The sequence below is a fragment of the Antrostomus carolinensis genome, unplaced genomic scaffold, assembly GCF_000700745.2.
Source record: "Antrostomus carolinensis isolate BGI_N321 unplaced genomic scaffold, ASM70074v2 scaffold1320, whole genome shotgun sequence".
NCBI classification, from domain to species: domain Eukaryota; kingdom Metazoa; phylum Chordata; class Aves; order Caprimulgiformes; family Caprimulgidae; genus Antrostomus; species Antrostomus carolinensis.
Window position 1 is genome coordinate 16,449 of NW_010290301.1, and position 26,589 is coordinate 43,037.

General features: G+C 35.4%; 1 protein-coding gene across 3 annotated transcripts in view; it reads left to right on the top strand.

Annotated features, from left to right (window-relative positions):
• Nucleotides 1-26,172, top strand: part of KLC1 (kinesin light chain 1) — a 27,601-nt gene extending 1,429 nt beyond the window's left edge. The window contains exons 2-15 of one of the 3 annotated variants that reach the window (XM_010172471.1): nt 1,007-1,237; nt 3,351-3,429; nt 5,384-5,609; nt 6,126-6,213; nt 6,953-7,054; nt 7,691-7,864; nt 8,014-8,113; nt 8,997-9,046; nt 9,135-9,202; nt 10,647-10,755; nt 14,163-14,324; nt 19,582-19,712; nt 24,372-24,438; nt 25,775-26,172. In XM_010172471.1, coding sequence (XP_010170773.1) covers nt 1,007-1,237; nt 3,351-3,429; nt 5,384-5,609; nt 6,126-6,213; nt 6,953-7,054; nt 7,691-7,864; nt 8,014-8,113; nt 8,997-9,046; nt 9,135-9,202; nt 10,647-10,755; nt 14,163-14,324; nt 19,582-19,712; nt 24,372-24,438; nt 25,775-25,840 — 1,653 coding nt within the window. In that variant the 3' untranslated portion in view covers nt 25,841-26,172. Of the gene's footprint in view, nt 1-1,006; nt 1,238-3,350; nt 3,430-5,383; nt 5,610-6,125; nt 6,214-6,952; nt 7,055-7,690; nt 7,865-8,013; nt 8,114-8,996; nt 9,047-9,134; nt 9,203-10,646; nt 10,756-14,162; nt 14,325-19,581; nt 19,713-24,019; nt 24,053-24,371; nt 24,439-25,774 lie in introns of those variants that run through there. The other 2 variants (XM_029086109.1, XM_029086110.1) reach the window with 2 other exon arrangements.
• Nucleotides 26,173-26,589: the final 417 nt, after the last annotated feature.

A 26,589-nucleotide genomic window follows, 5' to 3' on the forward strand; every position in this document is an offset into this window, starting at 1 on the left:
CCCCATGTGGTGTTTTGTGAACAGGACCCAAGTAGTCTGCATTTACTGCCTTTGTTAGGAAAGCAATTGCACTTCAAACTAATACTCTCAGACCTGATAAGCCTACTCTTCTTGCACTCTTTTGATTGCAACAGTGCAGTATTTTTTGGATGTGCAGGATTTAAATTAAGATACAGAAATATTGTCTAGATGTTTTTGTCATGTGGGTTTAGGTCTGATGACACAAGTGTTATTTCTATGAAAGTGAAACTGACTTTGCTGAAGCACTAATAACCTTTTCTTTCATTTAATTCTAGAGAGTAAGATTACAAAGGATTTTAGTTTGCCATTGTTGTTTGTAGAATGTTGTTAGAGTATCTTTGAATATGTGGACCCTTCCCAAATATACTTTCTGATGTTATAAATGCCACTGTTTGAATAGGCCAAGTAATTTAAATTATCAACAATTTGGAATATGTAAATAGGTAGTTGCTGAAGTCTGGAATTAGGAAATTAGAACTGGAGTTTTATCTTACCTTTCTAGGAAAAAGTAGTTTCTAAAGACTTGATGCATTTGATGATATAAGAATTCTTTTTTGTCTGAAAGCTCTTAAATTAGAGTTCTCTGTTAGTTCTTAAGTTATTTTTGTGATCCTTCAAGTTAAAAGTATTACTGCTCCATTTCATGTTAGCAGAACAAAGACTTCCATTTCAGTAATCTAAATCCTAGTTAAAATTTTTCATATATTTTAAGATTATATGTAATCTTCATGGAATTCTAAAACAATTTGACTTCCGATAGCATCATTGAAAACCATCATTAGTCAAGAGTTCCTCCAGGTTAATTCTGGCTGAAGTGGTAAAAAATTTTGGAGGAAAAGTGAAAACCAGATATATAAAGAAGAGAAATCTGAATGTTTACCAGATTTCACAGCTGACATATGTTTTAAATAATAAAAGGCTGTTAAGTTAAATATAGGACTGCATTCTAGGGGAAGTATGTCATGTGACACCTCTTGCTTTTTAGGTGATGATGGCCTTGTCCAATCACTTAAATGCAGTGGAATCGGAGAAGCAGAAATTGCGTGCTCAGGTTCGCCGGCTATGCCAGGAAAATCAGTGGCTCCGGGACGAACTAGCCAATACACAACAGAAACTACAGAAAAGTGAGCAATCTGTGGCTCAGCTGGAGGAAGAAAAGAAACATCTAGAATTCATGAATCAATTAAAAAAATATGACGATGATATTTCGCCATCAGTAAGTAGCCATGTAGTAAAAAGCACCTTACGTTTACACATGTGTTGTAATCTGCCCAGTTACCAAGAAATGACAGATAGAAGCTTTTTATTTGTCTTTGACATAAACTTGCAGTTAAAATGCTTAACTTGTACCAGTGTCACAGTTTGCAGAAAGATTCCAAGAGTTCAGTTCATTCTTGTTTTAAGAGAGTAAATGTTTCACTGTCTGTAGATAATAAAATACATATGAGGGTCAAAATCTATAAATATTTATTTAGTATCATATTAGCTTAAAAAAAATACAAAGCACTGAACTTCAAGCCAAAAATTTCCTTTTGTGAGTTCAACATTTAAAATAAGTGGGGACTGTAAACTATTCAAGATTCAAAGTACCTAGGGGACTTGGCTTATTTTGACTGCAAGAAAAATATTTAATTTTCATCTAGTGAAATCAGTGTGTAGCTTTTATACCTGTTGAGAATTTATACTAGAATAGGATGTTATTGAATCCCCTTTCATGACCTTCTGCCAGACATGGTGATCATCTGCACGTTTTCAGTTGTGTTTAGCTAGCCCATTGTGTTTAGAATCTTACATATTCTTAGATTTAGCGAGAAAATGGATACCATTTTAATTTACAGAAGTAACTTTTTACTTACAAAGACTTATGAATTATTTGCCCTTCTTGTTATCCTTTTATTTTGTTTTCTTAAGTTAAATGGCACTGTAGAGAAAGATCTCATTGTGCATTTAGACCTTTTCAGCTGTGTCTTGGAAAGAAGTTTTTCATAACCAATTATTTCAGCAAGATAACGGTTGAAAATGCGTGTGTTTTAGTCATGCTTAACTGGCTGCTTTACTAAATCCTTTTTAACAGATTGTGAGCTGTAGGAGTTGTTTTGGTCAGTTGCACGTGGAACTTTTCTGTGCTGTTTCATGAGTTGGTATTTGTAGCTGAGTACTGCCACTGAAGCCTGTTTAGAAGAGGGTCAGAAGGAGGGACTATTAGGATTTTGATGTGCTAGCTGTTGAACTGTAATCTGCAGGTGGCCTAAATAACACCATTATTTCAAGTTTAATTGGCAAATAGGGACAAAGTAAGCAAAGCATCTTTATAGTTTCACTAACCATATGGACAGTCTCTTTTTGTTAGCCTTTGAAAATAGTCAATTGTATCCACTCAGTATGAGACTGGAATCAGCACACTTAAAACTATGAACTTCCCAACTGAGATCTAGTCCCAGCAATCTGCTGTTTTTGCAGAGCACCCACTTTGCCACCATTGAACTTGAATGCCAGCAGCAGCAGTTGCCTTTTTCTCATCTGTGGAAAAAGGTGTTGGATAGCCAGAAAAATAGGAATGTGTTCTGCTCCTGGGTTTTCTCCTTACTGAGATTAACATTTCTGAGAACTTAAACTATTTCTGTTTTGTAGACTCTATGTTTAAGAAACAGGATTGAGGGATGATCTGTTTCTTTATTTTACATGATTCTGGTATTTGGAATGATCTTGGGATGTTTACAATCAATATAGATTGATGGATTATGCAGAAATTAATGTGGTTCCTGGTGGAGACTGTGGGAGATGAACTTCCTTCCAAGTGGTTTTTTGTTTTTTTTTCTTTTTGAACCTTACAGATCATGATTGCAAAATCTATTATTTGTGTGAAGGTTGAGTACTAAGAAATTAAGGTGACAGAGTTAAAGTTGCTGGTGAAACTTTATTCTTCAGGAGATGAATCTCCTTACTCCCTTGCTCACCTATAACTACGCTCACGACTAAAAGAACACAAAATAATTGTGTATTCAGTAGCACTCCCTTTTCACTGGGTACTTTCAGTAGCCATAATGTCTCTGTAAGAATAGCAAGTGTGCTCTTGTGTGTTAAATTGAGACTGAGATCTAGGAGACCTGATTTCTATTCCTGGCTCTTCTGAAGGTGTCCTGTATTGTTTTGGGACAGAGTATGTAAATACATTTGACTGTAAGACCTTCATTAAACTTCTATGAGAAATGGTATTCTTGGCAATTCTCATGTTCTGGATGTGGGGTTTCTCATTAATATTGCTGGTTAAGTGGACTGCCCTTTGTGCCTAGTGTAACAATTTGTTTGGATTTGGGGTTGTTCTATAGGAGGATAAAGATACGGATTCCACCAAAGAGCCTTTGGATGACTTATTTCCCAATGATGAAGATGACCAAGGCCAAGGCAGTAAGTGCACTCCAGATTACAATATTAGTGTATTTATGCAATGCAGAATATAAAGATACTTTTTACAAAAATGAATCTGTGCTTGGGGTCCTCTGGGACACAGTGGAGTGGTGAATGCCTCTGCTAGAATAAGAAAACCAGCCATTGATACACATTCTGTACATTGATATGTATAGAACCGGGGCCTAGGGTTTTAAAGAGAGTTTACCAGCTGTTGTAAAGTTCTTGGGACTGACTTCAGCTCAAAATTGGTCCCTCAGTCTTTCCTGTGGGCCTTAGAATGGAAAAGGTTTGTTCCAAGTGACTGAGGCAGATTCTGAAACACTGAAGCTTCTTGATGGTGTGCCCAGATGGTGAACTCTATTAATGACCTTTTTAGTGATCTGATTTAACATTTGGGGGAAGGTATTAGTCTGAAGTCTTTCCTCATATAGTCTTCTGTGCTTTGCTATGGTTGTCTTCCTTAGTTATACTACTCATTGTAGAAGTATTGTCTTCAGGTCAGAAGGACTGATGAATATGCAGTGACGTTTGAGGTGCAGGTTGGTGGAGTGATTGAAAGAAGCCATTATTAGATAAGCCTTGCTTAGTGAAATGTGCTTTTCATATGAGTGTAAAGCTGGTATTATCCACCGCATTGATATTGTAGTGTGTATGCAGTGTGCTAGTTGTATAATGGTTCTTAGTAGACAATTGACTTCAGAAGAAAATGTCTGAAGGGTCCCGCCTGTGTAATTGGCAGGTTTGAACTTCCTCTATGGGCGCACACACAAAATACACCCCATGCCTGATGCATGGTAATGCTGTTCGCAGCCAGCAATGGAAGGAAGATGTGAAGAGTTCAGAATAGGTTAGTGTTGACCACGAACTCCATCCCGAGCTCATCCTTCCTTCCCTACAATTCTGTAGCAGGAAAGCTGAATGGCAAAGCTGGCTATATACCTGCCTAGTCCATCTACCTTATTTTGCTTTACAAAGTTGACATTTCAGTAATTTCCTGACCTCCACGAAAAGTACTGAAATGGTTCAGTGCTTTTGGTAGGCAGTGATTGTGGATGTAGGCTTGGAATTGTGTGATTCCGCTGACATAAAAAGGCTCCTGCTTTCTGTGAGCGTGTTCTTTGCTCAATGGAAAGGAGAGAAGAAAGTCAGGCTCACAGCTGGAGCCCTTATCCTGTGTGTTGGGTAGAATTTAAGGAAAATGAGTAAGAGGTATTTTTCTCAACTGTCCTGGAAATCTCCCAGGGGAGGAGAAAAAGGGTAGTAAATTTGAGGAGGAATGAGAGGGTGGGGGTTGCAACAACCAAAGGTTAGGAGCTACTGGAAAATAAGTGGCTAAGCCTGAGGGTTAGTAAGTAAAACCTAAGGGTTGACGCTATCCTTGACTCAGTGCCTTTTCTCTTGCAACTATTGCTTATGGCATCTAAGGTGTTTTAATCCCTTATGTGCCAACCTTAAGTATTCCTTGGTATAGCAAACAAAAGGAAACAAAAAATTTGTGTGTTTAGAGGAGGAGACTAAAGGAAAAATGACAAATCATTGGAGCTTTTCTGCAGGTATTTGGCTTCTCTATGTTAATGTGCCTTTCTATAGGGAAATGTAGATATTTGTAAGTGCAAAATGATGGTGTAGTCTTGGGAATTGTTAATGATTTGCTGAGCTGAAATAATTTTCTATTTTCTTCATTGGTTTGTTACATTTGGCCCTTTGAGCTAGTAGATGTCTAAAATAATATTGATGTAGTACTGGATAGAGTATGAAGAATAAAATGGTCATATTTTCACTGTCACTGTTCAAGACAGCATGACTGTTGTGAAATATGTTCTCTTACTAATGCTTTGTATTGAAGAAGTAAAATTCAGTGAGTCTCATTTTGTGTCATTGAGCAGTAATGTTAGATGTTTTAGTGACAGTCATCTTTTAAACAACTTGAAATCTTGCGGATTTCTTTCAGTTCAACAGCAGCATAGCAGTGCAGCAGCTGCTGCCCAGCAAGGTGGCTATGAAATTCCAGCAAGATTAAGGACCCTTCATAATCTTGTTATTCAGTACGCTTCCCAAGGTAGATACGAGGTTGCTGTACCTCTCTGTAAACAAGCTCTTGAAGATCTGGAGAAGACTTCGGGTCACGATCATCCTGATGTTGCCACTATGTTGAACATACTTGCTTTGGTGTACAGGTTTGTATACAGACATAGATAAATATCAGTTAAATAAATAATTGATATTTGGCTACAACCTGTTAATGTTCAGACTAACATTTCTTGACTGTTGTATTATTTTCCATTCCCTGTTTTTTATTAAAACCCTCAAGAGAGTCCCGCAATATTTATATGTCTCTTTATACTTAAAAGTCAAACAGGTTACTGCATTTTTGCCTGTGCCTTTGTTTTGTGAGTGAAGCTGGTTTTGATACTTTTAAAATTTTTTGTGTCTAATGAGGGGACATGTCTTGATTACCCACTTACAGATAACCTAGAGGTATAAATTGGGCAGCAGTATAGAAGTGGTACCTGCTAGTCCTCAACCAGCAAATTACAGTTACAGGATTCAGGTTTTTACTTCCTGATTTCTGAATATATTCTCAATTAATCTTTTTTTGTACTGGCATCTTTAGGCTGGTACTGAAGTCAGCTTAATTTATATTATTTTCTTTTCTGAATCCTCAGTATTAATTATGACTCTTTAAAATTTAGAGACCAGAACAAATACAAGGATGCAGCAAATCTCCTGAATGATGCCTTGGCTATCCGCGAAAAGACTTTGGGCAAAGATCATCCAGCGGTTTGTATACATGCAATATCATATTCTTAGCTGTGTTTTTCACTGAATTTTTTTCAACTTATTCTAATATTAAACTCAACAGGAAAGTTTTTAAGACCTGCCTTGTCTCTAAACAGTACAGGTAGGAGGCTACAATGTAAAATTCTTTGTTTTCTCTTAAATATTCAACGTACCTTTTGAGCATTATATTCAGTGCTGTTTCACCACAAATGACTTGCACGTTCTTGATTTTGGATTGCATGGATTTTCTATGGGAAATTAATTTGGGAAGAAAGATTTCAATTTGCTTACTCAAATCTCTTTATTAAACTCAGATTGAAGGTGTACTTCTGATTTTTTATTTTTATTGCTGCTTTTAAACAAAACATAAATCAAACTTTTGTACTTAGTGTTTAAAATTAATGTGGTATCTCACTTCATGTAGCCTGTGTGAAGCAGAGCAGCTCTGAGTATAGAGGTGAGAGGTAACTTGGTAAGAGAAGAATGTGTGAAGAAAATGTGTGCCCTAAATGATGCTTCCACAAATGAATCAAAAGTATTTTGTGATTTTGGTTTTTTTGCCTTTCCTCGTTTGTGTATGTGTGCATTCAACAATAATTAGTTCTTCATCTGCAAATTTCAAGATTTCTACCCTGTGCATGGAAAATTTGAAAACATCAATGCATTGCAGATGTGTTCATTTGTCAGATGTTTGTATTGGCAAATTCCAGTGTAATTGATATTTCTCTACTGTTGACAGGTGGCAGCAACTCTAAACAATCTTGCAGTACTTTATGGTAAACGAGGGAAGTACAAAGAAGCTGAACCATTGTGTAAGCGAGCTTTGGAAATCAGAGAAAAGGTATACTCAAAGGAATACAGCCCCTTGAATGGACTTTTTTGGGGAGGGGGCGAAGTTAAATACTTGTACTTTTTTTGTGTGTTTTGGTTGGGTAGATCTGACAGATAAACTACAGAGTTAACAATGCTGTAGTAGTTAGTAGTGCCTGAAGCTCAAACCAGTAGTAAATTCCAGTAGTCCTGTGGAGCTGTTGGAGCATTCTGGGTATGGTTTGTATTTTGTAATTAACCTTCTTTACGTTTTTCTTTCCTCGTTGTTAGTTAAGTAATTTTTGATTTGTCAAAAGCATTGGAGTTAAAAATGAAACTTCATTAACATTTTAAAGTTGATAATCTATGACTATGTGTGGATATTTATTAGTCAATGAGACTGCCTGCATCTTCAGTCTTCTTCGTATAATACTCTGTGTATAATGTTGTTATACTACTTACATTATTCCTGTTGTAAATTGTTCTGCAGCATTCTCAGTTTGTAATAGAATTAATTTTCGCATCTTTCAAATGCAAATTTTACTTTTGTCATCCTCGTGTTGAATTGTTGAGGAATTAAAATTAACAGGGTATTTCTAAATGATGCATTTCTAAACCCTGATATAATGATTGAAGAATGTTTTAATACAAGGTATTTAATTTTCAGGTTCTGGGGAAAGATCACCCTGATGTTGCCAAACAATTAAATAACTTGGCTTTACTGTGCCAGAACCAAGGTAAATATGAGGAGGTTGAATACTACTATCAGAGGGCACTGGAGATTTACCAAACTAAGCTGGGACCAGATGATCCAAATGTTGCAAAGACCAAGAATAACCTGGTAAGCCTTTTATAGAGTAAATCTAAGAAAAAGTAAAATTTTCTAATGAGTTGAAATGTGCCTTTATTCAGCATGTATTGTGTTTATTATTTATCAAGCTAAATAAAACAACATGCTTATCGATCTTTTGGGGGGTATTTTGTTTTCAGGCATCCTGCTATCTAAAACAGGGCAAATTTAAGCAAGCGGAAACTTTATACAAAGAGATTCTCACTCGCGCTCACGAACGGGAATTCGGCTCTGTAGATGGTAAGAAACTTAGTCCCTGGGTTTGAACGTACGTTTCATTTTTGGAGTTACTATTAAATGAAATCTGTAGGAAGTTAATTGTATCCTGATTAAAGTTGTTGTCTGCTTGAGGTAGAATTAAAAAGTGAGATTCTAAATGCATTGAGGTACATTCATCAGAAGAAAACATTTAGGTGCGGCAGTAACATTTGATTCAAAAGGAGAGTTTTTCTTACATCAGAGAGACTTGGTAGGTTTATGTTTTATGGATTATATTTCTGGCATAATTTATCTTATGCCCAAAAAATAAAAAAATTGGTATTTTTATAGAGGCAGAAAAGTATGTGTCACTTTCCAGTCACAGGATAAAGTCAGTGCATGATTTTTAATGGCGTAATAAATACATTGTTAATATGAGTCCTCCATTATTACATTTAAAGAATGGGTAAAATACCCTTAAATTGTGAATTACACTGTACACTGAAGTCAAATGCATTTTATCAACTATAAATCACAGTGAAGAATTGTCATTGCATTCCATGACAGTAGCATATACACCACTTAGTAGATGTCAAAACAGTTGTTATGATAAAAGAAATACATGCCTGTTTTCTAGCACAGAACTAGGCACGTGACAGATCGATGACAGCATATTCTGACTTCAAAGCTTCTCAGAAGTAACTGTTTCTAGGTTCAGATAAGAAAAGAAGGTAGAATTGTAAAACTATAAAATAAGAAGTGCATGTTTTATTTATCTGCTGCTTGTAGTGTGGACAGTAAACTTTTTTGTGGTGTTAATAGTATAATTCTCTGGTTCACAACTTCATTTCAGAAGGGTGAAAATCAAACAATGACTACTTCGTAGTTTTGTACTCCTATAAAATATTTTCTTCTGTTTCATCAGATGAAAATAAGCCTATTTGGATGCATGCAGAAGAGAGGGAAGAATGCAAAGTAAGGCCGTTGTCATAAATCTTTCTTGGAGCTTTTACTGTTTAAGTTACAAATCAGTTATTTTTTTTCAATGTTACTTTTGTTTTAGGGAAAGCAAAAAGATGGCACAACTTTTGGAGAATATGGTAGCTGGTACAAAGCTTGCAAAGTTGACAGGTGAGTAATTTCTTTACAGGTCAAACAATGTGGCAATACCCAGTATGCAGAAATGTCAGATTAAAGCACGTTTAAAAGTTGAAACCAAATCAACTGCTTGCTTAGGACTATAAAAACTACAGTATTAAAAATTCAGGCCCCAAGACTGGGTTTCAGGAACACAGTAGCAGTTTTCAAGTCCTGGGGCTGCTTTTAATCTAGGCTGGTTAGATCTAGTAAGTGATATAAAAATTCACCACTTGTGTTCTTGGCAGCCCTTCACATGGAAGCATAGGTCACCTTTCTTTCTTTTTATACCGTTGGTTGGCATACATGCTCTCCCTGCTCCAGCAAGACCTCTAGAGAGGGCCAGAAGCAGTAAGGAGACTGTGCAAGTAACTGAGCCTTGAGTTTTCTATCTGGCAAAAAAAACAAAGTTGAACTGCCACAACTCAGTAGTATTTGAGTTTCTAAAGCCTGAAGAATAGTGTTTTGTGTGAAAGAAAATGCGCCCTTTAAAATGGAGGCGGAACAAGGACTTCAGCTTGGTTTATACTTGGTGAACAAAAGTACATTTTTTTTGTTTCCTTTAATTTTGCTCCTTAACTGCCTATTTATTTTTTTTTTTTTAGCGTGCAGGTGTTACAATGTAGGAAGAAACCTGCACCTAATACTGACAGTGTTCAATGAGGGTTTTGCACTTTGTCAGTGTTTGAATTCTTGTACTTAACAAGCAACAGAACCTTTGTACTGTTGAGATTTGCTCTTTTTTTCTCCTGAATTCTGGGTGCAATACATTTTGTTGAGTAGTTTTTCATGTAGTAGTTTATTCTAATGCATGAGGAAATATTTTCTCTACTGTTAAAGGAGCAAAATTTCATGCAACAATACTGTAACTGAGCTAATTCTCATTGTGTCATTGAAAAAAAAAAGTCTTATTGGAGAGTGAGACTTGTTAATGGAATGTGCAATTTTTTTTTTCCCTCTTTAATGCTCAAGTGTAGTTTGAATGCATAGAAACTGCAAATAAACACTAAGTAAAAGCTGATGAAAGGAACTGTTGATTTGTTTTGTGACTAATGCGTGATACAGTAATGGTCACTGTATGCATGAGCAGGCATGGTTTCTGGTAGTTTCACAATTACTCAGTTGGACATACTCAGATTGAGCGAAGTTTTCACCTGGAGATGCATCTGAGAAACACAAGGATATAGAACTCCAGTTTTCTCTTGAGTAGATCTAGAGTCTAGTTACTAATTTCCACTTTTGGGGCTGTTGACTAATCATAGTATGAACCATTAATGCACTTTGAAATATATATGTGAAGTACAGTAGAGTATATTTCAAGAGATTTATTAAAGAGTAATTACCAAAATTATGATAAATACTGTATTAAGTTTTTGTTAGTTTGTGAATTGAGTTTTGTGTGTGTGTATATTTTTTTTTTTTTTTTTTCTATAAACAGTCCAACAGTAACAACTACCTTAAAGAACCTCGGAGCACTTTACAGACGACAGGGCAAATTTGAAGCTGCTGAAACATTAGAAGAGGCAGCAATGAGATCTCGTAAACAGGCAAGTCTGAAAATTGTCCTTAATGATATTTCTGCATGGTGGTCACGTAGATTTTCAATTTCAGTATCTATCGTACATGCAGAATATAAACTTCTAGCTATTCAGTGTCTGGTGCCTGGTATCACCCTCTAATTTCAGTCTGAACTGGTGATAAACCGAGACCATCTTAACACTTGCAAACTGGTTAATTACCAGGGCAGTGGCACCATGTACCAGAGACATGATTCAAATTGAGGATGAAATTATGTGGAAAATGGAAGAGCAGAAAACAGTGTCAGTCAGCAGTTCTCAATTGGCTTCGTGTCCTGGGTGATAGGCTGTAGCTAAGGGAAAATTGAGAGTTTCCGTTGATAATCTCCTTTGCCAGTAATGCTGTTCTCCTTTTAATAGGGAGCTATAAAACTTACAAATGTTCTGTTTCTGCCTACAACTTGAAGGTGCAGACCTTTAGAAGACTATTATAAATTTATCAGTTGCTGTTTCTGTTACTTTTGAAACCAATGGGATGGATATTACAATTTAACGGGGCATTATTGTTGTTCTAATGTGGAGAAGTTCTGTGCTGTCTCTGTGCTCTGAAATCTGCTGTTCAAGTAACCCTTTTTCAGTCTTGGAAGGTGGGAGTTTGTTTTCATTGGGATTTTATTGGCTTTTTGTTTTTTCTTTCCTTTTTAGATGATTTGATACAACATCTTTGATAAAAGTACATAAGACTGGACAAGCAAACATGGCTTGTCAGTGTTAAAATGGAAAGCAAAATAAGAAAATATAAGTGAATAAAAGAAAACTTGGAAAGTTCAGTTTTCATTTTGCTTTTATGCAATAGTAAATAAAATTTTTATTTTTCTTTCAGAAGTGGTTTGTTTTGTTTGGTTTTTCTTTTTTTTTCCTTATGTGTCCACGTAAAATTTTATAGTCAAGTTCTGAATTCAAGTAAACTGACTTAGATGATGGACTGTATCTCTATTGATAATGTGCTGGTTTATTGATGTGAAATGGTATTTTAAAGAATGATACTGCAGTGTTTGATGTATATAGAAGCAGATTTGTGGAAAAGGGAGAGAACAAAAAAGTTCCTGGCAAACCTTGTGCTCTTCTAGTGAATTCAGCATCAGTTCCCTTTGCTGCAAGTTTGCATAAGTTCTTTCTTCCACAAGAAATGATGGAAAACTTGCCAGTGTTTGTCAAATAAATGGAATGAAACTGATGAAAAGAAAGTATGAATCTGTGAGAAAAGTTCTTCAGCAAAGAAAAGATGGGGGGAATAATTGATAGAGGATGATTTTCACATACTTTTACTGAAGGTTCATTTTTGGTGTGTCTCTTACTCAAATGTAATTTGAAAATAAGAAATGAATATGCACTGCACTTACATACTGGCTTTGGTTCTTAGTTTTACTGTTGCCATTACACATCAGAATTTTTCAGTGTGAACAGATACAACCAGGATAAATTGGTATAATATAATAGTAATAAGAAGACTGGAAGAAAACTTACCTTGTATTTTTTTTGTTTCCTTTTTTCATATTAAAAAAAACCCCAACAAAACAGAGCACCAACTTTTCAAGTTCAGATTTTTACTGGGAAGCTTGGAATTGATTATTTGGGGATTAAGGATGTGAGGATTTTGCTATTGGGAAGTCTCTTTTCGAGAGTCCCTGTTTAATCAGCCCACTTCCAGCTTGGCAGTACCACTGCAAAAACTGCTCATTGTCTCCATTTTCCATAGAGCCTGCTGGAGGCTTGCTGCTGCTACTTTTATTTTTATTAAGCATGCTTCAGATTTTTGTTGGTGCATCATATACCACCATAATATGACACATTACACACAGCATTAGATTTGGACATGTAGGAAACAATGCTCTCTTACGAGTAGCATTTGACACTACCTTTCTGTTGTAGGTCGTTAAAGTAAAGGAGGACACACAAGGTTAATGCATTGCCCCTTTTAAGCTAAAAGTAAGGAGATACTTTTGTTCCCAAGTGTGGAAAAGTATCAGTCTTCCACAGCTTTGTTCTCCTTCACATGTTTTATTTGCTTTAGCTGCTGGGATGTATATATGCTAGATTTTTGAAGACCAGTGAAGTTCTTCATCCTTCAACTTTCATGACAGAACCAAACAAACTGGCAAAATGCAGTTCCCTGACCCTTCGTTATAATTTTTTTTCTTTAACATGAGAGGTAAATAAGAGATGATAGCTTTGGAACAGAGCCTAGAGTCTGTATGTGTGTGTATATATGTATATATATATGTATGTATGTATGTATATATCACCTTCTTAGTGGTGGCTTTAAATAGTTTCATGGTTTTTTGTGTACTGTGCTGCTAAAGGGATTGGTGCAAAAGCTGTTTTGACCTTACACTTCTGTAATGTCTGTCTCTAGCCACATTTCTGCACCATACAGCCACGTGGAAGTGAGAATATATGATCATTATATGATGGTTTCGTGCTTCCTTGTGTGTAGGATTACGTTAGGGAGGGCTGTTCTGCTCTTCAGTAAGTGGAAAGCAGCTGTATGGGAACCAAGAACCTGATTTCTCCATGCTGCTAAACCAACTTTCATTCTTATTCATGCACTCTACTTTTAAATAGAATTTTTGCATGATTTTCACTTTTTGTATTGTGGATTTGTCCCACAGATCCCCTGCAGCTTTTGGTACTAATACTGCACAGTGAAAGATGCAGAATGTTTTCTTGTGTGTAATGCATTCATCTGAGTTCTCTTCCTGTCAGCAAATACTATCTATCATGTGGAGTAGGTTTATTATAAAGAAAACAAAACTGAAGATGAGTATGATTTGACCTTTGTTACTTTTTAGTTTCTCTGGTAAAGATTTTGCCTTTATTTGTAGTGCAGGGTTTTCACAGGAGGTATTTTAGCAATTTTAAGGTTTTCTATTTGATTTATTTCTGAAGGATAAATGATACTACTGTCCAAAGTCTCATATGTGACTATTTTTAAATGACACAACCTGTGTCTTAGGTATTAGATATTCAGGTACCTGCGACAGTCTTTCCAAAGGTGGGTGAATACTTCACCATTTGATAGGTGGAAAACTGAGTGTTGCATTGACTGTTCGTGATTTATAAATTGCTTGAATATTAAGCTGGTGGCCAGATGGCTTCAGGTGAGTGACATGAACACTGTGAGGCTTTGGTAAGGGAAGGAGGAAAAGAATGGCAAGTCACTGAATTCTCAAAGTTCCAAACTGTCTATCCACTTCATGCTATGTCGATTCTTGCAAAGCATAAAGGGCAGCTCATCCTAACTGCCCTTTGAAAGCAGAACCGGGGTGATGGAGTTACGGGTTGGTTTGGCCCTTCTCTTAAAATGGTTTTTGTGTTTCACTTGTAGATTAATACAGCTTGTAATAAAATGTTTTCCCATTTTATCTAATTCTCAGGGTCTTGACAATGTTCATAAACAGAGAGTTGCTGAAGTGCTGAATGACCCTGAGAGCATAGAAAAAAGGCGAAGCCGAGAAAGCCTCAATGTTGATGTGGTAAAGTACGAGAGTGGTCCTGATGGAGGCGAGGAAGTGAGTATGAGCGTAGAGTGGAATGGGGTAAGTACAGTACACAGTTTAAGAAAATAGCTTGGATAAATTATCACCATAACAAATACAATTGTCCATTCACCAGCCCATTGTGTTTTCAGTAGTTTCTTGGTTGATCTACTTTGTATTTTGTAATTTTTGAAGAGTCAATTAAGAAATGAAAAATAACATTTTGTTTATCATAACGTAATGTAAAAAAATCTTAATATTTTAAAATTTTAAAATATCCTTTCTGTTGTTGTGTTGAATGGTTAATTTCTTCAAGAATCCCAAGCAGTTGTATTTAACTCTAAGTTGTTTAATGCTGATTGAGTGTCCTGGTTATGGTCTGGTGTACAATTGCTTGTCAGTGGTTTTTTTACTGGTAGAAATATTCTAGCAATTAACTTACTTTTGCTTTTGTCCTTTTGATGCCATATTTGACCTTATTTTAAATGTTTCTTTAAAAATACTGGAATCACAAAGAATATTTGCTATGGAGATGTATTAAGTGTTAGCAGTTTTAGAGTAAATTAAAGTGATCAGTCTAACACTAAAATAATTCCAATCTCCTTGCCCAAATTGTTAGAGGAAAGAATGTAACTTTTCAAGCTGCTGTACAATCCATTTTAAGAGGCACTGCCTCTTGTGATAGCAACTTCACATTTCTGAAGTGAAATATTAATATCACTTTCTTGTATAAGAATTTGACTGGAGTCAGGGCTTGTTCCTCTTTGTTTCCCATATATTGGCTCCACTGTATAATGCTGATTGTCATAAAGTAAAAACATTATATATAATAGGGTTACATATGTATTTATCTAACCATTGTTTTCCTCTAATTTGAAGACAGTGCAAGCTTTCAGTTATTGATGTGGCTTATGTAGTTGTTTGCTTCTGTCACCAGCTTTCCCATGCTTTATCCCATTCCTGGCAATGGGATATATATTGCACTGTTAACTAACTCCCAGCTGCAGTTCTGCTGAAATTGCTCTCTTAGACTATAGGAGTGGTGTTGCCTACTTTCACTGCATGGGAGGGGAAGTAGCCTACTTTGCAGTATCAAATGTTCTGAAGTTTCATTTCTCTTACAATAGCAATCTGTTTTTTTCCTTCTTTTTTTTTTTTTAGCCACATGAGGCAAAGTTTAGCATTCCAAAGAAACCTTGATAAAACACGTACTGCTTTAGTCTTAAAGGAGAATGTTCTTTCCATCTTTGCTTTTGTCTCTTTATTATTGTTTTCTTGGCATTGGTGTTCTCAGTGCCAAGACAGTCAATCAGCATCTATTGTGAATAATACTGCATCATTAATAAAGCCAAATTAAGGTTGGATAACTCTTTTTTTAATTCTCATTTTTCCTGTTCAGCGTTAGAACTGTGTACTGTACTCTTCCCTTAATTTTCACTGTACTTTGCATGACTATATGTTCTAAATGGTTTAAACTATTTTTCCGTTATTGACATTAATTAATCAAGCATGCAGATTTTGGATTGAAAGAGCCTTCTGTGGAAAAGCAATAGACAGTATTTCTAGGTCAATATTTGAATCACACTCAGTGGTAAAATTTGTTGATCTGAAAGATTAAATTTTGACCTCTTAGGGCAAACAAACATTTCATTTTTAGTCTGCTGAAGTGGCATTGCTTTATTCTTATCTCTGTTATTTCTTTTTTGCCCTCTTAAGAGAAGAGGTATTACATGTTTTACAGAAAGTGGGCAACTCTCTCTCCCTCTACCCTGCTGTTGTTTCTATCTCAGTGCTGTTCTTCCCTCTACTTTATATTGTGTAGTATTTTTTACCCTCGTGTGTTCCCTCCAGACAAAATATTCTGAATCGTAAACTATAGTAGAAATTTTTAATTCTGTGTGTGGAGCCTGAAGACAGGCTTGCCTTTTCCATTTAAATTCATCTGAAGTGGTCAAGGTGACTCATACTGTTGGCTGTCAAAGAGAATAGAGCGTGTAAAGCAACAAACTTCAATGAAAAATTTTTGTTGGAAGATTTATTGTAATGAAGTGACTTCCATATGTAGTGTAATCCACATTAAAAATAACTGAAATGTCTGTTGAAGTAAACCTGCTGTTAACTGTTATAACAGACATGTTTTGTGAGGTTGTATAGGACGTGTTTACATGTTTCTTATAAAGTCCATCCCTTAAAGATAACAGAAGATACTTGAAAATGAAAAGAAGTACTTAATCTTAAAAATTCAAGGTAGAAATCCCAAGATTTCTATCCCTTATTCTATTTGTATGTAAAAAATTACAGTGGATATCTGCAACTGGCATATTTGTAAATCTTGCAGCCAGTTGCAGGACTGGTGTTGTGATAGTGCTTAGTTTAAGATAATATTCTTAGTATGAGGAAGTACCTTTTCTTATTCTAACCCATATACTTAAAAAAGACAAACTTTGGGGCACGTGAGTCCACTTCCAGGTGTGAAATGAAAGCAATAAATTTCACTACCATAGACTAGTGATGAGTCTAGCTGGTAAGAGTTGCTTTTGTTTAGTAAGAAGTGTCAGTCAGTCAGAGGGTCATTGTAGCAAACAGCTACAAAGTACAGGAGATGGTGATGGTGGAGAGGCGTAAGCAAAAGTAATAAGGTGGTTCTCATTCTGAGTGACATAAAAATGGCAATTAAACTTTGCCATAGAAATTGATTTCTCTCGTGATTTTTTTGTTTGTTCATTTATGCTGGATTTAGGAATTTTTTCTTATCCAAAGCTCATGTTTTAAAAGTGTTTTGTTAATCATGCAGTCAGTGTTGAACTTGGGAGTTTAATGTTTTTATTTCAGATTTGAAGTACTTAAAAGCTTGTCTGCTTATTCCTAATGTGCTAGTTAGCATAATGTAAGTTATACTCTATACCTACCAAATTTGTCTTGCCTTTATTCTTTGGATCATTATCACTGCTATTGCATTGCTGGTTTAAGACCATTGCAATAATTAGCCTTTCACTTATGTAATACTTCTGATTGGATTTTAGACTGCAATTTATTCAGTCCTGCAAAGATGAACTCTGTTTTCAAAAGTGAACAATATATGCAATTTAGTTTGAAACATAAATACTGTTAGTTTTTGATCTTCTAATCACTTGGTAGCAAAGCATTTTGCCATTTCCAAGAATATTTTTAATTCCTGTTCATTCCAGTTCTGTAGGTAAAGGCTCTCAAAACAGTTATCTTAAGACTATCAGTAATGGTCTCTGTACTTACACCAAGAACTCAAATTATGTAAATTGAACCACAGCTTATTGTTAAAGGTAGATTCTGTCAGCTGCCTCACTGCTTTAGGGAAAGTAGAGAAGTTCCACTTGCATACATATATACACACAGATATGTTCTAAAAAACACTCATGAAACTGAAATGACACAAGTTGATTGGATTCTAATTCCTTAAAGGAATGAACGGAATTTTGTCTGGAGGTTGGGGGAAGACCTCTTTCTTCTTGCAGTTTTGTTTCAAGGAAAATTCCTGACAGAAGTTAAAGCTGAAATGAATGCACCTTGCTCTGTTCCTTTCTTCTTTTTTTTTTTTTCTTCTTTATTTTTGTGTTAATGTCAGCTGAAAAAAAAAAAAAAAGTTCTTTAGCAATCCCTTCTTAAAGGTGTTTGGTATTTTGTACAAATGCTAACTTGAAGGAATGCACAGCCTCATCCATGCTCGTTTGTAAGTTGCATGTTGGTAATACAGGCGACACTTATAACGATGTACGTTCTGGTAATTGCAGGGGCCTACACTTTGTACTGAAACAGTCCAAATATTTACTCTGGAAAAAATTGTTTTGAATGTGACCTAGAAATACTGTAAACGTAACTGTTCAAAATTGAAAACTGTTGAATTTTTCCCAACAGTTTCATTCAGTTTTTCTCTCTCCATTTCTGACAGGCCTAGATGCCTTTTGTGATTCTTATACTGTCTCCTGCATGACGGGCGTGCACCATCTTCAAGCTTTAACTTCTCTCTTCAGTACTGACTGCTGTGTTTTAGCAAACCCCTTAAGATTCTTGTCAGAGCTACACTCCCCTGTAAACTGGCCATTCCTTCAGCGCTGGTGTCTTTTTTTTGGTTTTTCTATTTCTGTACATGTGTAGCTTTGCCAGATATGTATCTAGTCATACAAAATGTTATTACAACCATTTGCTGTGTAATACATTAGTAAAAAAAAAAAAAAAAGTAACGATGAACTTTATCAGTAGCTGTTCACTATGGAAAAAAGGTAGTTAAAAGTATCACACAAGGTATTATTGAAATGGCATGATGGTGATCTTTACAGGAGAAAAACAAAACCCGTAACAGTAAGGCATGTTCTCCAAGTGCTTTAAAACATATTTAGAGACCTATTACATGGTTAACATCAATATGGAACTCTGGATGTCTTCACTTATGATTATTCTAAAGTAGCATTGCTGTTTAGTCTTTGTGTGAGATTTTGGCAATTATGCTTTTCTCTACTAATCTTGGTGTTCAGTGATTTGTGTATTTGTCTTTCTAACTTCTAATAAACTCACTCCAACTCAGGTGTCTGTCTTTGTCTGCTTAGTAGTACTTTGCTTTCTTCTTTTACAATTCTTTTTTCATAATCACAGAGGATTTCTATGAAGAAGGAAGTGGTCACTTCTAATCTTACTAAACTGTTGGGTTTTCTTGGGTTTGGTTTGTTTTTTTTTTTTTTTTAAATTAAAAATAGAATTGTGGTAAGTTAGAAGTTTCTTTGGATCATCACAGCGGTGTAAAACATGAATGCAATGTATGAAAAATTCGTCGTGTTTTACATTGTCTTTGGTGAAAGTTAAAGTGAGGCATAGGAATTTCACCGTACATGTTTCTGATTGGAAATATTTTTGTTTAAGGATTTTAGGATTAATTAAGTATCTTTGCAAGTAATGTAGATGTTTAGAAAAAATAAACCAGTTTTTTTCCTTAGACTGTAATGGAATGCTTTTGCTTGGAGCTTTTGCTCTGTTAACCACAGTGCATGCATATGAAACGGTAACATGGTGATGGTGAATTGTTTGACTACTGTGGTGGGATTTCAGTAATTATTATGAATCGTGGCTTGAGCACGTCTTCACATTTTAGAAATCTTTGCTACAGTTTGGAATGAAGCCTTTTGTTTTGGTAAAATTATAACTATATGATATTCTGTGTTTAGGTAGTTGTACCAAGTATATATTAATAGCAGTTCTTTAAAAAAAATCATAAATGACATGTTTTTGAGCTAGGTTTGGGGGAGGGTGACAAGCTCTTGCACTTTCACATTTGTTCAATTTTTTTCAGGATGGCACTGGATCTTTAAAACGCAGTGGTTCCTTTAGCAAACTTCGTGCTTCCATTAGACGCAGCAGTGAGAAGCTGGTTAGAAAGCTGAAGGGAGGAAGTTCACGAGACAGTGAACCAAAGAATCCAGGGTAATTATCTGTTCTTAGCTGTGCTGGTGTGCCCTCGTTCTAGTAGCCTAGTGCAGTACCTAGGACAGTGTTTTCTTCTCTGCTTAGATAACTGTATATCCTACAGATTTGTATCTTAAAAGAAAAATAAAACAGGAAATAATTTCTTAAATGATTTCTTAAACTTAAAATGAAAGTTTGGTAGCATCTGATGAATTATATTTGCTTTTAAGAGTTAATTTTAACAATGTTTTTCTCCCTTTTGACTGCTTTGGCCGCTTGAAGAATGCAAAAGCATCATATAATGATTGATAAATGTTAGTTACCTGCAAAATTCTCCTTTTTGCACAGTGGTGAAGAATAAGAAATGTTACTCTTTTTAACAATAAAAGCTTGAATTACACCCACAACTAACATTTTTGATATAGCTTAATATCTTGGTATGTTCTTGATATAGCTTTATATGTTGTTGTGGGTATAGACAGAGTTACTGACTTGAGCCCTTCTCAGTTTCTATTTTTGGAAACCCCACATTTCAGAGAGCAGAGGAAAATGTTCTAAAACTTGAACCTAGTTGTGCATCTCATTAACATTTTGGCCTCTGTGAACTTAGTGGTAAAAATTCAAATTTTAATGAATCTGACTTCTTACTCTTTCCTATTTAGGGTATGATTATGGATTTGGATATATGTAATATTTATAATAAATTCTTAAAAACATGCATCGTTTATTGGCTACTGCAGAGATGCTGAAATGTTAAAATATACTACTATTTTTTGTAATAGCACTCGTGGTTGATCTCCCTCACCCCCAACATAATTGCAGTCAGCTTTGCAGGGTTTTTTCCCCTTGCTGGGAAAAACTGGAACTCATTTAGTTGGCAGGAAACTGTATGACAATGTGAATTTGAACTTATGCCTTAAAACAGTAAAACTGGAGAACTTGGATTAACTTCTGATGGAGAAACTGGATCTATGAGTAATATAGTAGATGATGATGGTGATACCTGAGACAGGGATCTGGAGGCAGGGTCTCAATATGTTTTTGTAAACCTTCCAATGAAGTTTTCCCTTATTGTTTTTATGCAACTATAAAGCATCGTGTACAGCTGCAGTACACATAGAATTCTCTTCCTTGCGTATCTGTTCAAATTCAACCTGAGCTGATCTTTAGAATTGTTAATTAAAATTTCACTCTTAGCTGCCAGAGACTTGATGCTGAAGACACAGAATCAAATTGAAGGTCAAAAATCCCTTTGCATTTATTGATACATCATTAAGAACTGCCTCTGAGATGATAAATTGACATTAAACTGTGAAAAACTTGTAATTAGAAGGAAATATGTAAATCTAAAATGTTACAGGGAAAACAAGCAAATGCAAGCCAAAATAGAATAAAAGGGATTTCCTTCTTTGTCTTCAGTATAAGCAGTTTTATACATTGGTTTTTCTGTTTCTATTCAGTTCTGTCTAGAGCTGTTCATAGTTCAGGTATATTCTTGTAAGAATAGATGCACATATTCATAGCTAATTCTGCATTTTCTCCTAATTTCTGTGAGACACAGAAAGGTTTTAAGTTTCTTAAAAGCCTAGTGTTATATTCCTTGTTCTCTGTAGTAAACAGAGCGAACTTCTGCAGGTAAAGTAACTCCGTGATTATAGGTGTAGAAAATTGTGCTTATGTATAACTGAAGACATTTGGCTCTGCAGTGTCCTATTGGAATTCCTTTCCATTTTTATTGTCTTCACTTCAGCAGTGTTATTTGACCACGGTAGAAGTAATCTTACCCACAGGTAGGATCTGTATCACGAGAAAAGAGTGCTCAAAGACATTGATGTGAAACAAATTTGAAAACAAAGCAGTATCTTCCTTGCTTTCCTTTTTTGACAAAACAATCTTGTTTTTTAGATGTCAGTGTAGTTCTCAAAGAATAATTTATTCTTAAAACCTGCAATAAGTGTGTTGCATTGACAGGCTTTTATGTAGACATGCACGTTGAGTGTGTAAGACAATAAATACTACAATTTCTGTTCCTGTAAGATATAGACATTTTTTAAAATCGTAATTTATATTTGCATTTGTTATTAAAACCAGCTAAGATTCCTGGTATTAAACACCAGCTTTGTAGGTCATGAAGCGTAGCTGTACATATTGATATTCCAAGAAATAATTTTGATTTAATTTTCTGAAAAAACTTTAGTAAATAGAGGTGAGGTTTTTTTCTGCTTGTGGAATTAATAAAAAAGGATATTCAGTTTTTATTATGCAAACCTTTGTTTTTTAGTTTGTTTGATAGCTGAAGATTACAATACTGACATAGCATACATAGAAATGATTTTTGTTGTGAAGCCAGCCACTCTAGATACAAGACTCAAGTGTCTCCCTCCTTACCAGTCCACCTCTGCATTCCCTGTCTGTGAAGAATTTATTTTGAAATTGATTTAGACCTGGTGTGCTTAAACTGTGCTTCTGTAAATAGAAATTGACAGTGCTGGTACAATCCTGAATGAGAAATACTCAAATAGAAATGCTGTAGTATCACAGCATGAAAGACAGACTTAGTTTTCACACTGTTGCTTGATGCAGAAAGTTGAAGAGAGTAAGTGGAAAACTCATCAGGGAAGCTGTTTCTTTAAAATCATGTAGAAGCCTTTTTGACAAAGAGCAAATCTTTTAAGAACTGTTCCTTGAAACATACAGTACCTGAAGCGTGATATCACAGAATCACATCTGTTTGTTCTTTCTTTATCATATTTCAGAATTCAGTTCTGTAATAGTTTAACTTTGCTTAATTAATGTTAGGTTTGATTTTTTCACTGTAAAATTCTGATCATACAGCAGAACAGTTAAGATTTGTAATTTAAAAGGGGAAAAAAACCCAAAACCTTTCATTACTGCTATATTTATACACCTGATAAACAACTGCATGCTATTTGTGCAGTCGTGTTTCCCTTCACATGGAGGGAATTAAAAGTACATTTACCAGACTGAAGTTCTTAAGTATGTTGATTTAAAATGAACAAACAAACAAAACCAAACAAAAAAAACAACCCACAAACAAATTAGTATCTCATGTGATTAAATTTTTTTTTTTTTTTTAATTGGCACTTCAGCAAGAACCTAAAAATACTTGTGTAAATTTTTACTGCTGGATTTTCTGTTTCCCTGGAATGTTTTCCATAAACCTTTATGCTCTTTTGGAGAGTCTAATGTCATACTGTGTTTGTGTTTTACAGATTAACTTCCTTTGACTTACATATATAACCTCTGTCGTACATGTTTCCTTTAATAAATTGAGAGGTGTATACCATGCATGAGTCTGCTTTGTTGTTGCTAACACTCATGTCAAATATTTTAAATTCTGTGCATTCTAGTGTTTGAAATGTTCAGATTTAATGCTGGGGAAAAACCAGTAAGCCTATGTTATGTGGCAGCTGTTGCCTGTGTTTGTTAGTGTTTTGGTTCATTATTCTGCTAAGCTTTTGCTTTATGAAAGCATTTAAAATACGTGCTTGACTCTGACTGTTAGTAGTCTTGCTTCAGTAGCCAGGGAAACTGGTTAATCTCTAATGTGATCTGTATGGATAAACCTTTCCATGTTACTGGAAGGCACTGGAAACTTCGCATCAGCCAGCTGCGGCTGAAGCTGTAGGTAGCACAGCAGTTCAGGGCCTCGTCTCATGAATAGTTCATCAAATACATATTCAAAGCTCTCAGTTAGTAGTTTTGAAATAGTTAAAAGGAGCTAGTGAAAAATCCAAGCAAATGTAATGCATTTTGAGTCCTGTACAGACGCCTGGGATAGAGGACATCAGACATTCCTGTTGCAGTCACTGTGATGATGGGAAGCTTAAGGCTAATCTTGAATTTCATTACACGCACTTTAAAATAATTTTTGTTAAATTTTGTATATGTTAGAGAAATGAAGGTAAATTATTAATCCTCATCTCAAACAGCAGTAGATATTACAGAAAATACAGTGATGCTTTGTCTGTCAGTAGCTCTTGTGTAGGAGATAAATGGGGTTTTTTTCTCATCTGTTGCTTTCAATACGGTATTTTAGCCTGTTACCGCCACTGCTCAGAGCATTGTAAAGCCAAAAGCATAACCAAAGTTAATGGCAGCAACCATCTTGTTTCCCTTAACTTTGAAATGTCTAAAATAAAAGATTTTAAAATGCTTTTTGAAGACTTACCTAGATGAGGCAGAAATTGCTAATGTTTGTTGTAAGTTTTCCAAGTTAAATGCTGCCTACATGACAAATTCAATTCATGTTCCACATTTTTTTTTCTTAAACTGTCTGAATGTTTTGATGCTTTTGTAAGAAGCTGCGTAAAATTGAAACTGAGAATGTTAATTAAAAATCAGTGCTAAGTCAGTGTATTAATTTGATGTGCTTTAAAAATTGAGATTTTGAGTTGAAATTAAATCTGTTGCCTGAAATGTTTAAGCTCTGAGAAGCTTGTAACTTTTTTTTGTTTTATATGTAATTTAGAACTGCATATAAATATATCCTAAGTGATGTAGTTACCTTAAAGGGTATCCCTCAGATCAGTTTTGGGGCATTGTTCAAACTCCCTTAACTGTGCATTGCTCGTTGTTATACTCGTGTTTTTAGAGCTGTTAGTTTTCAGCTATTCTGATTGGTTTATCCTTGCATGTTCACTGTCCTGGTTGCAGCATGAAGCGTGCCAGTTCTCTGAATGTTCTTAACATGGGTGGCAAGGCTACTGAAGATCATTTTCAAGTAAGAAGCCCTACAATATTCTTACAAAAATAGGTATTACTAGTAGGGTTTGAGATAAAGAGACTATGATAAATAATAAAACAACAAACTCCCAGTGAGTGGTAAGATCCTACTTCAGATGTTTAAAGATGTTTAAAGCGTATGCTTAAGGCATCCCTCTGTAACACTTCTGTGAATTATGCTTAATTTTAAGCAAATGCTTAAGTCCAACCAGTATTGGCTTTTGTGATACCAAGCAGTCTGTGGCTTTGGACCTTACATTCTTGTAAACTTACATTCTTGTAAATGCTACTTAAAAATACAAGAACTTTTAAAGGCCAGTTAAGTCCTTTTTTTACTTCAGCTCCCTGTATTGCAAAGGGCCCAATTATCTTAATTGCTGTATGTGTTCAGATTCTCCTACATGCGACTTCAGTTGTTTCTGAGGTTGTACAGGAGCAGTCTCTAAAAGTTTGTCTCATCTATGTTATGCTTCTGCTAATATGAAACCTTATTTTGCTTAACTGTATGTGGTGTGCCCAATTGCTAATTCTCATATCCTGTTTTTACCTTATAAATCACTGTGTCAAATAAGCTAGCAATGTTCTGCGTTCTAAACGCTTGTGCATTTTACTAACACAGTAACTGCAACTAATTTTAAGAGGATAAAATTGCTTCTGTACTAACAGAATTTTACGTGAGGATCTTGATCACTGTTTGTCCTAAAGTAGCAAGGAAGCCCAAACTGTATGGCTCTCATTTTACTGTTGAGTGGCGTAAAGGTGTCTTAACTATATTATCTCTAATGAATGTACTGCAGAGCTTTCTGTGGTGTGACATGTATGGAAAACTGCTTAGGGGGAACTTCAGCCCCAAAAAATTCCAGGGTAAAGCATAATTCTTTGCAGCAAGAGCGCCAAGGTTTCATAATGCCGTGCCATAGATGCCCCTAAACTGGATCCTTAGTATATAGTTTATGTGACTTCCAGAAGAGTAATTTACTGTTTGCGTACAGTGAGATATTAAAATTGGTTCTCATTTCTTGTGACTTTTGTAGTTCACCCACTAGAGATGCTCATGGCAATTCCCATAGACGGGCTCTTGCATTTCTGTTAGGACTTGGGTCAGGATTGTAAAGGGTGCATATACATGACCAATAGATCTTTTCAGCTGGGGAAAAAGAAGTTTATTAGAGTACAGAAAAGTGTCCCCCTACCCAACACGAAAAGGCCAGTTCTTCATAGGCCCTTGTATTTCTTTGTTCCTGTTTGTTAAAACTAGTAATTTTGTTTATTTGCTTCAACTGTCTGGACATCTGCTTAATTTGTTTTGTTTTGTTTTTTTCCCCTTCACACAGGAACGAAATAATTGTCTGACAGACTCGAGAGCTCTGAGTGTCAGTCATACTGATTTGGCGCATTGAGGTTCTTGGACAGAAGCTAGCTAATATTCCTTTGTGAATAAAGAAGCACTGAGACCTTCAAAGCTTGGTTCCTCATCATTATGTATAGGAACACCCAGTTTGTAGATTTTTTGTTGTTTTTTTTTCCCAGTGGACTGCTGTTTTTACTTTTCTAAATAGGGACGATTTTAAACACAGCATTAGTGGGTATTTTCTTCTAAAGGAAAACTATATAGATATATATTGCTCATTGCACTGTTCCCATTCATGCTACTTATGTTGATTTCCTTACTAGATCTGAACCTTACAGCAGCCAAAAAAAAGTAAAAATACAATTACAACATACCAAAATGCAAACGTGTTTGAAATAGCAGGCAAAATTAAATGTGTAGCAGTAAATATATACAGTGCTGGAATGAGAAAAGAATAAATTTATGTGCGTTACTGTATAAATTCAGATTGAGCATACTGTATTGGTGGGGCTTTCCTTTGCACCACTGATGGTTGTAATGTTAGAAACCTGAGTGGCAGAACAGCACTTAGACACGGCTTAATTAACCACTAGATTGAGCTGTTAAATTTTACAGCAGAGACGGTTGGGGTTACAGTCCGTATAGATCGCAGGGATAGCAATACCTGTGACCGTAACTTTGATACTTGTGGATGTAAGTCTTAGGGCACAATAATCAATGGAGATAGGACGGTTCGTGTTGATCAGGAGAAATGGAAAATGTTTTGACCTTTACCTTGTCTGGCTGAAAAATACTGAA